Here is a 10233-nt window from a genome sequence, read left to right as displayed (position 1 = left end):
AGGCTTTGATCCCACCTGACCCGGTAAATCAACCCCTCCACTGTAAAAGAGCCCCGGTGACCTGTCAGTGTGCCACCCCGCCCCACTGATGGTACACCAGTGCTTTGAAAGAATGAGGTAACGACCCCGGAGTACAAGCGCTCATCTCATAAACACTTACCCCATCGCCAATAAGCTCACCCTTTTGGCATGAGCCCATTTCCAACCCCTAAAACCAAGCATTTCCAGGCATCTGAGCCCGCAAATCACGCGTGGTCTGGTCTGGCGACAAACGCTGTGCTGGCCCCCGTGCAGGCTGCCGAGCAGCGAGTCAGGATGCTGGAGAATGAGCTTCACGCCGTTCGAGGTCGAATGCCGAGGTCATGGGCTAGGGCTGGTGCCACAGCACCCCCCGTGGGACCCGCAGGTGAGGACACGGAGGCCTCCAACATCCCGTACGACGAGCACTTGCGAGCCATGGAGCGCCTCGGTTTGGAGCTCGAACTGGAGCGCTCGCACAAGGCCGCCTTGCTGAGTCAGCTCGACAGCGCCCACGCAGAATGCTTGGAATGTACGCACTGTTATTTTCTGCTTTGGCGCATGTCCAGTCACCTTTTTCGATAGCTTGTGCTCCAGTGTTCCGCCCGACTCTGTGATTTTGCGGGTCCGAGTGCCCAAACATGATGATTTGTATCATGTACGATCATGAGCGATGTCACTTGGCGCGAGACATACTGCTCGTGTTCTCGCCCGTTTCAACGCCATGTTCACAGATTTACCTGATTCCCAAGTAACTGGTTCCCAAGTAATTCTTGGAGTTGCCAATCTCCATGTGCATGCGGTAGTGTTGTAAACAGATACACCATACATCAAACAAGGATACAAACCGTGAACTATCTTGCTTGCCGTTCACGTAATCGATGATACGGACATTGAAAGAGCTTAAAAAAATAAATTATAAGTAATCAGTCGGGAATCAAGCCATGTCCCCATCAGCTTGCTTGCCGGATGCAGCAGCGGAGCAGCAGAGTGCGATGGCTCACCAACTACAAGCCGCGCACATCGCGCAACAACGCAAGCACCACCAAGCCACCGCCCTCGAGCGCGAAATCCAGTCACTGCAAAAGCACCTCTCGGTGCTGATGCCCATGACTCAAGGCATTGCTGCCCTGCATCACCGCCCGCCTTCGAACGCCGCGGCCCGCAACAACAGCCATGCGCCGAGGCGCGTCTCGGCAGAGCAGCGCGGTGCCGACGCTCCTGACGAGCAAGGCGAGCGGGCGAGTGGGGGGGTGCCTTCGGCGAGTAGTGCGATTGAGCCTGGGCTGGGGGGTGGTTGGGATGGAGATCAGCCTGGAAGCCTGGAGGACACGTCGAATGCGCTGGCTTTGCGGAGATGGCAGCGAAAGCTTGCCCGATTGGAGCAGAAGCTCCTTGGGTCGCAGTCCGCTGCAGCTTCGTGTCCGGAGGTGTGTGTTCACACCCCTCTATCGTCCTTTTCTCCAAGCCGTAGCTCGAACAAACAACCTGAGGCAAGCGTTGCGAGTCATCCGAATCATCATGCACCATGTGGGCGATGGCCCATGGAGAGCAGCTGAGTCAAATACCGATGACATCGCCGTCATTGGCGATGTTACCGAGCAGCATGCAGTCCAAGCAGGCATGTTAGAAGTGCAAGCAGGCGCATCACAGATGAGTCAGGGGACCAACAATCGCAGACTATGTATGAAGTATACTACCCATGTACAAGCGCAAATTCAAACAGCAAACCCCACCTGCTGCAGCTGCACTTTTTCTTGGTCAGACAGATGAGCTCTCTTCTGTAGTTCTTGGTGAGTGCACACCTCAACATTCTTCAGTGATTTTGTCAGTCCAGCGGCATTCAGCTCCAGACAAACCCTCAGACAAACTTGCCTTGAGTTTCTTTCAAGTGCAATTCGGTCTCATATCTCAACGTAAACAGCCCATCGGATATGCATGAGAACAGACCAGCGTCGACGCCACCAGTATGGAGTTTGACCCCCATTGTGCGCTCAAAAGTCATGGATTTTTAGGCATCATTACCCCTGATCGCTTCCCGCTATGCCACAATGTACAGGGTCTGGCAAAGCCCTGGACACAGGCAACACCACGATGGTTGATCTCACGCCTCTATGGATTGCTTTTGCCGTGTGCAGTGAAACATCCTGAAAAGGAATCGACAGTTTTGATTGCATATTTCAATTGTTTCAAATGTATTGGGCTTTTTCTTTTGTCCATCCGGCTTCCAAAGGGGAGCTCAAACATATCTTCAACCCAAAATCGTCATTGCCAAGGTGCTCTCACAGCTTCTCATTCGGTCTCATTCGTTGCGACCAAAAGGGATTGATAGCGCGGTTGCCACATGATGATGTCTTCAAACCATCATATCTGATCATGCCTGCTTGTTTCGGCTGAGTCGGTGTGCTGTATGTCAATCCTGTTGTTATTGATTATGGCGCTAGACAACAGCCCTGAAGGCACAATGACCAAGTCATTATGCGGCTTGTTTCGAGATGCTCCTCTCAAGCTTCCAGCTCGTATTGACCAACATATCGGCAGTCACAGGCACATTTATAGACTCGGCGCCGAATTTACATAGAGGAAACAGGTTCAAGTCTTAGGTACACCTTTAGACAAATGCCCAAAATATCTACGAAAGTGTGGTATTGGATCCCGGTTGCATGATACTGCTGCGATAGTGCTTCGCCAGAATGGGCTTCGACCCCCATTTGTGTCCCACAAATTCATGTATCTTTTGGCATCTGGACCCGTTAGATGGTCTGGCGAAGCACTGTTCTCAGGCCTGTGCATTGCTGACTGCAGATCGAGGGGTACCAGGAAGATGCGCTCAGCATGCAAATCGCCGCTTTGTGCAACAGCATAGGTGTCCTGTCAGAGTACATCGAGCTGCTTCGAGTCTCGCCGCTGCAGCGCGCCCCCAAGTCGCAGGTGGACATCACGAATCAAATGATAGGTGAATTGACTCAGCCTCTGCCCCGTCACATTCCAACCGTGACGACTGCTCCCGAGAGCACTCTGCACGCGCCATTGACTTTCTATGATGGATTGAACATGGACGAAATGGATGAGCAGGACTTGTGTGGGGATGTGCCATGACACATCGAGTGCACCTGGGGGCGTGGCATGCAGTACAAGAGCGTCGTGATCTCGATCCATGCCATCACACCGAAGCACCATTAAGGCTGTAAAGCGTATTTCTGGTGCCAGAAATCCTGATTTTCGTTATCTAACTGTGTAGGTGCTGATCCAGCAAATGGGCCGCCAACTACGCGTTCGTACAGCCCTGACCACCATTGAAACAACCAAACCAACCATGTTGGTCCAACACACCACAACAACGTGCAAGCACAGCTCTTGCATCGCACTGTCAGCACACAATGTGTCAAGTTGGTGAGGATACCCAGCCAATGTCGTCACAGGTATCTCCTGTGATATATTTGATTTCACAGAGGTATAGCAGTCTACAAGATGTCTCGATCTCAGCATTCGTAGTTGTGATTCGTCATGAATCGCGCAGTTCTGTTGAGTCAGTTGGTTCTGACCGCAGACAAGGGTATCGTTTTGTAATCGACTTGAATTGCCAGATCACCGCTAATGAGCGTTCTCTTCAAAGAAGCCGTGCACCACTACCATCCCGCCATGCACGAGCTCTTGCAAGCCAGCTTTCAGTCTGCCGCACGCAACCTTGCAGTCTTGGAGGGTGCAGTTGGCATACGCGACACGAATGTGGCCTGGACACCCACATGAGGAACCCATGATTGTTGTCACCTTGTGCTTCTTGATCAGCCACTCGACAACTCGCTCATCGTCTTCAACCCCGTCTGGGAGCTTTGCGAAGAGGTAGATGGCAGCAGTTCCGCCCTTCAAGCTGCCCGGGCCGAGCACCGACAACGCATCGAGCGCGGCCGCTCTATTCTCTGCAAGTACCTCCTGTCTGTAAGCCAGGTGAAAGGAATGGCCAGCGTTTTGCCAGACCCTGGAGTTTGCGGGTCACCATGCCTGGAAATGCATGACTTTGAGGGGCAAAAATAAGGATAGAACCCTGTTCTGGCAAATCACTGAGACGGCCGTCTTTTGGTACGTGCCTGTGAACAATTTGGTGCGCAAAATCCACACAGGTGTGGCAAGCACCAACGTTTTGAGCCCCGTACAACGTAGAAAGGCAAAATGACCATAGATGTGTCGCTTGACAACACGTTCATGTTGGCAAGTTTCAAAGCGCAAGCTGAGCGAAGCGACTATGTCCACATGCACACTGGTTGCTCCAACCGCCTGCGTCAGGAAGCTATGATTATGAGTTTTATGGGTGGATGATTATGGGTTTTCTGGGCGCAAGTTGATCGTCAAAGAGCAGAACCCGGCACCTGGGGCATGAGGATATCTGCAAAGCGTGGAACACACCCACCAGGCCGGCTACTTGCTGGTGCACCCATCCACGGCCAAGGCGGAGCGCTTCAAGCGCCAGCAGTTGCGAAATTTGAGTGGCGCAAATGGGGATGGTATCTTGCACCTGCATACATCACTCTTTTCTCCTCAAGATCTGACACAATGATGCTGATGTATCATCTCACAACACTACCGCATCCACATGGACATTGGCAACTTCAAGAACTACTTGGGAACAAGACTTCGGAAAAAAGCGAAGGATGTCAGCATGGCTGGCAGATCAGCAAAAATAATTAGCACATCTCATGTAGATGCCCCAAATGAAGGGGGGCGCTATCTCTTGGCAGCTCCTTCACCCAAACAGCGTGTCCCCCTCGCTGAGTGTCGCCGTCCAACGGTGAAGTTGCGGCCCACCGGTAGCGTTAGGGCTCAGTTGATGGAAATTAACACACTGAAGCCCATCAGGGTGGATTTGTGTTGTACTTGATAGGCTGATCTTGCAATTATTTACGTGCTGTAATGATGTGTCATCTTCCAACACTACCGCATCCACATGGACAATGGCAACTCCAAGAACCACTTGGGAATCAGTGCTATCGTTACCATCACATAGGCGAGCGAGGCAGTAGTTGCACAGCTGATAGGCCGAATATATATAGGCCGAATATATATAGGGCGAATATGTGAAACACACCTTGAGTATCTGCGCGCCCAGCGCATCACTTCCATCGTGGTCGGGATAAGCTATGTAGCCGACTCGCCATCCCATCATCCCATACGCCTTGGAAAATGAGAACAGGTTGATGACGTTCGGGGCGTTGGCCGAGAAGTGTGATGCCCCATCATCGTAGATGAAGTGCTCATACGTGTTGTCCATGACAAGCCATGCTCCCTGTTTTGCGCAGATTGATTGCGCTTGAAGCACCTCTGTTTCCGTCAGCAGTGTGCCTGTGCCACCAGTACACGATGAAAAGTTCAACCCCGTTGCAAAGCCACGCCCATCATTTTCTAGACATGCCCTCATTACCAGTGTTTCGCTAGACCCTCTGATGTTTTCGGGTCCAGATACTTGAAAATGCATGAAATTTCAGGACCGAAATGGGGGTCGAAACTGGTACTGGGCGAAGCACTGCTCGTTACAGAATGGTGTCCCCTCTTTATCCAGCAATGGAAGAAGACACATGCCCTGGTGGCCTCAGCAGTACAGACGAAGGGTCAACCCTGCTGATGCGTGTTGTCTAATGCTGGGATGTGACTGGTCTGGAACGTTTTGCCGCTGTGTCCACCGGCAAAGCTTTGCAAGGCCGACCTAGCAGTTTGCCGCAGTGTTTGAATTACGAGTCGTAGGCTGGAGTAAGGCATGCACTTGGAGTCGAAAAATGAGGGGCGGAAACCATTCTGGCTAAGCAATGGGAGCACGGAGACCAGGGACGGGATGGTGACAGTTCAGCTGAGGACGATTTTTTTAATCATAAGACAGCGCACCTGAGGGATTGCAGGGGTTGACGATAACGACCATCTTTGGAGGCGAGTCCGACTCCATCAGGGTCTTCAGCCAGTCGAGGTCGGGTTTGAGTGTTTTGGCGTCGGATTCGCCGAAGACCACGCGCTCAGCAGCACCCGTCATCTGAAAAGCCATCAGGTGATTGAAGTAGTACGGCTTGAAGAGAATAACGGAGTCTGATGCATCCGTCAGCGACAGAACTACGTTGACGAACGCCTGGTTGGCACCAGCCGTCACCATGACGTTGTACTGCACCACCACGCTTCTTAGTGGTTATGCTCGCCGTGATCAGCTAGACTCGGTTGAATCAGAGCATGCTATAGGTATACGAGAAGGAAATTTCTCGGCTGGGCCCAGGTGTAAAGGGCCGACGCCAGCATAAGCGAGCGCACAACGTGTCCGGCACGAGAGGACGAAGACGCGTAGAAGAAACCACTCACCCCGCTAAGCCCGTTTTCTAATGTAATCTTGCTGATAAGTGCTTCGCGCAGGGCGGGCATCCCTTGAGCAGGCCCGTAGCCACTGGTTGACGCCTGTGTAACGGCTTGAATTGCGGCTTGGAGCGCGGCTTCTGGCGGTAACCAATGAACCACGCCTTGGGCTAACGACGTCACCCCATCGACACCGGCAGCCATCTGTTTTGTCTTGACAATGCATGGGTCGTCCGTGGCTTGCACACGCTTTGATACCTGTACGAATCACGCACATGTGATGAGTTCCAAGCGCAGTGGACCTTCCCCTTTCCATGTATGTCAACACGAAATCGTCAAGAAGCCTTTGACTAGCTTTCCTGGCGTACCAAGGCAACGCTCGGCATAAGCCCGAAACCCTGACCGCAGCGCCTTAAACGCGTGTGCAACGTGAGCACACACGTGTGATCTTATTTGAAAACGAGCAAAGTTTATCAATTCTGCACATTGTCCTCACGGCGCGACTAGGCTGCTTTTGCGCGGTCATGCTCAAAGCCTGAACTGCTGTGACTGAGAAGGATTCCTCTGATTTCAGAGAGGCGAATCGATCATTCGGCAATGATCGAGCTCATATATCGTCTCAAGCTTAGCTGCATGATGCGATGTAACTTTCTGTGAAATCGGCCGAGGGTGCGGCACCTCAGGTGTCGAGTACTGAAGATCTTTCCTCTGAAAGGACTGGCACAACAGTGACGTTGGTCGGGACATCGAAGAAAAGCTGTGTAGCCTGGGAATGCACGTATGGAGCACGGAGTATGAGCAGCCTATCATCTTGCTCACTGGCCGGGTTTTGTGAAGAGCGCTATGCATGCAGCACATATACATGCATCGTGTTCCCACGAATCCCAAAACTTAACGTGACATGCTGAAGAATGTAACTTGTGTCACCACAGCACCAATTCCACGATTGGCTTTCGGAGACCAAAAACCCTGCGACGTTGCACCTGGCGTGAATAGCTACCGTCTTGCGCAAGGGAGGCCGTATCGTCAGCAAATGCCACGTTCATCAGTGACAAACAGAAAATGTATCGATAATGCATTCGCGTGCGTATTTGGATACTCCCATGCTGCCCGCTCCCTGATCATTTTCTGGCCACTTTCATGCTCGATAGCAGTTGATAGGTCGTCGGCAGCTATCAACGTCTGTGCATTCAGCACATAAACATGCTGCCAGTCTGCCATACATGCAATTCACAATCTGGCCACAGAGTGTGATCGCGTCCGTTGAGCTTCTCAGACAAGGTGATTGCACGATTCAGCGCGCTCGGGTTGTTGCGATCTACCTTACGTATGACCATGCAGGCGTTTACATGCAATGTCAGCACTACCAAGGGCATTAGTCTACGCCATGGTCGAAAGCCGCGTCTAGTCGCTGTGCAGGCTACCAAGAACGACGTGCTGGAACATGTCGCCAAGCTGTCAGCTGCTGGTCTCGCAGCTGCATTTTTCTTTGGCTCTCCCGCTCTTGCCAACTTAAACAAGTATGAGGAAGGAACACGAGGTGAGTTTGGGCTGGGCAGTGCTCAGCAGTTCGGAGAGGCTGACTTGAAGGGTAGGGATTTTCATGGCCAGGATTTACGCCGGTCGAATTTCACATCTGCAGATTGCAGGTACGGTGCTTTCTTTGGGAGTGATGTTTTGTAAGAAGATTTACTGGATAGTTTTCTTGTTTTGTGCCTTGCATTTGGACGGAGCCCTTTCTATTGTGCGTGAAACTGTCGCGGATCATCGCGTCTTGCGTGTAAATGCAACGTGGCGACGTGTTGATATCTCGCATCTCCTGAAGCCAGCGATCGTATGCGAGTGATATCTGTGCATCTGTCACGTGCATACTCCTCTTTCGTGTCGATTTATTCCAGGAACGAATCGACGCGACCACATTTCGATATGAGTTCACGTCCAATGTTTGCACTGTCCAAACACTTCGCCATGAGCCGCATCCATGAACGTTCTTGACACAGTCTGAACAAATATGTGTTTCGCAGGAAGTGCAATTTTCAGAACGCTAAACTGAACGGCTCATACCTCATGAAGTCGGTAACGTACCAGGCCGATTTCACGGGCGCGGACGTTTCGGATGCGCTCTGGGACCGCTCAGTCATCAACGAGGCAATCCTCCGAAACGCCGTGCTCCAGCGCACGGTGTTCACGTCTTCTGACCTTGGAAATGCCGATATTTATGGTGCGGACTTCACCAACGCTCTGGTTGACCGAGTGCAGCAGCTCAAGCTTTGCAAGTACGCTGATGGCGTCAACCCAACGACGGGTGCGGACACCCGCAGGAGTCTTGGGTGTGGCTCACGCCGGGCTTTCAAGGTATGCTCCCCTGTAACAGCAAAATTGTCCGTGCTTACGTACTTCTGTCAGAACTGCTGCTGAGTGGGTGCAACCATTACAGACGCCTGTGCATGCATCATGTGTGGAAGACCACGACCGTTGCTCCACGAGAAAGTCCATGAGACAAGATCGCATCGTGGGTTCTTGCCAGGAACCTCCACATAAACTCTGCAACAAGCAGAACGTGCCCCCTGGATTCGCTGTGTTGCACGCCTGAGGGGACATGGCGTTTATGCGATTAATCATCGAAGATTCGTTGAATGATGCAACTCTTTACTTCGTCGCCAACTGGGCCTTGCCGTAGTTCCCGTTGATTTTGTTTTGTTTTATGCTCAAGGTCTCGTCTGCGTCACACACCAAAGGCAGAAAGTGGGAGCTGCCGTATGGTACTCAGTGAGCGAGAGCAGGCAAGAGCAACCAGGAACGGCATCGGGAATTCCTTCTGTATAATTACTTGAGAAGTGACGGTGATGTCATCTGCAGGCCCAGTCTCCCTCCTCACCTGATGGCCCGGCCGTATCGGATGAAGAGAAGGAAGCATTTGTCAAGTCCATGGCCAAGTACCGCAACGAGTGATTGCGTTTGATAGCCCACAGCCCTTAGTACATCCATCATATGATGCATTTGAATTGGAAGTCAAGCCAAGATCCCGCCGAGTCGAAAGTACGAGGCAAATGATCTAATGGCTTTTTGTCACATTCGCCAGTTTGCTCGCGATGGCGAGTGAGAGAAAGTGGAGGTGAGGAAATTGAAGCATGTGACGGTGGGGTGTGATCAAATGTCGAATGTCAATCAGCACATGATTCATACCCTATGAATGCAGTGCATTACATGCAACTATCGTTGCATGCGACCAACCCCATCCCTGGCAAGCAAGTGTTGGCTGCAGTCAGGACGATTTTCACAGCAACACGGTTCTGACGTACATTCCTGACATATCATTTTACAAATGTCCATGTGGATATCTTGCTGATGTAAAAAGGTTCATCATCAGAGACGATTCCTCTCTGGCTGAAGGTAAGTAACCGCCTTGGAACCTGCTGACTGGTTCATCAATGAAATGCCAGCTTGAGGACTGTTAGGGCCGATTGCGCACACTGATTGTCATTTCGACCACCTTCAATGTCTGGACTTCTGTTGTGGCCCAAGCGTCTGCCGAGCAAGGTGATGCCGTACCAATTCTGGTATATTTGATGCCAATGCTGGTGGAAACCAATGTTGTCAGGAGTGCCTCTGAGCGTGGGAAGTATCCCTCGAGCGGTACATCTCATAATGCCTCTCCAGGTACAGCAAGTCCAAGAACCATACACTTCTCTGTCTGACTGCCCTCTGTGTAGACGACGGACATGCGGAATTGTAGACGAACACTGAGTTCATGCTTCGGCAGTTGCAGTAATCACCGAAATTTCCCTCAAAAGTGCACCTCATATGGTGCCCAAGCCAACGCACATCTATACCCATTCCTAAGAATCCCACAAGGATACGCCAAGGCTGGCTTGGCGCGCCATAGCTATG

At 51.7% G+C, this 10233-nt stretch overlaps 1 protein-coding gene and 1 pseudogene across 1 annotated transcript; one reads left to right on the top strand and one right to left on the bottom strand.

Moving 5' to 3' along the window:
* Positions 1 to 3612: 3612 nt before the first annotated feature.
* LOC149809537 (aromatic aminotransferase ISS1-like) lies at positions 3613 to 7679 on the bottom strand. Its single transcript, XM_089994781.1, has 6 exons — positions 7566 to 7679; positions 6352 to 6600; positions 5893 to 6160; positions 5102 to 5355; positions 4386 to 4531; positions 3613 to 3955 (listed from the first exon to the last, which is right to left on the bottom strand). Exons 1-6 carry the CDS (start codon positions 7677 to 7679, stop codon positions 3613 to 3615), a joined length of 1374 nt encoding a protein of 457 aa, XP_089850907.1.
* On the top strand, positions 7678 to 9294 carry LOC149809536 (thylakoid lumenal protein TL20.3, chloroplastic pseudogene; annotated as a pseudogene).
* The last annotated feature ends 939 nt before the right edge of the window (positions 9295 to 10233 follow it).

Source organism: Nuphar pumila, unplaced genomic scaffold, assembly GCF_984573655.1.
Source record: "Nuphar pumila unplaced genomic scaffold, dmNupPumi1.hap1.1 HAP1_SCAFFOLD_1102, whole genome shotgun sequence".
In the NCBI taxonomy this organism is placed as follows: domain Eukaryota; kingdom Viridiplantae; phylum Streptophyta; class Magnoliopsida; order Nymphaeales; family Nymphaeaceae; genus Nuphar; species Nuphar pumila.
Note: the sequence above shows the minus strand (reverse complement) of the source record. Positions and strands in the feature narration are given on the sequence as shown.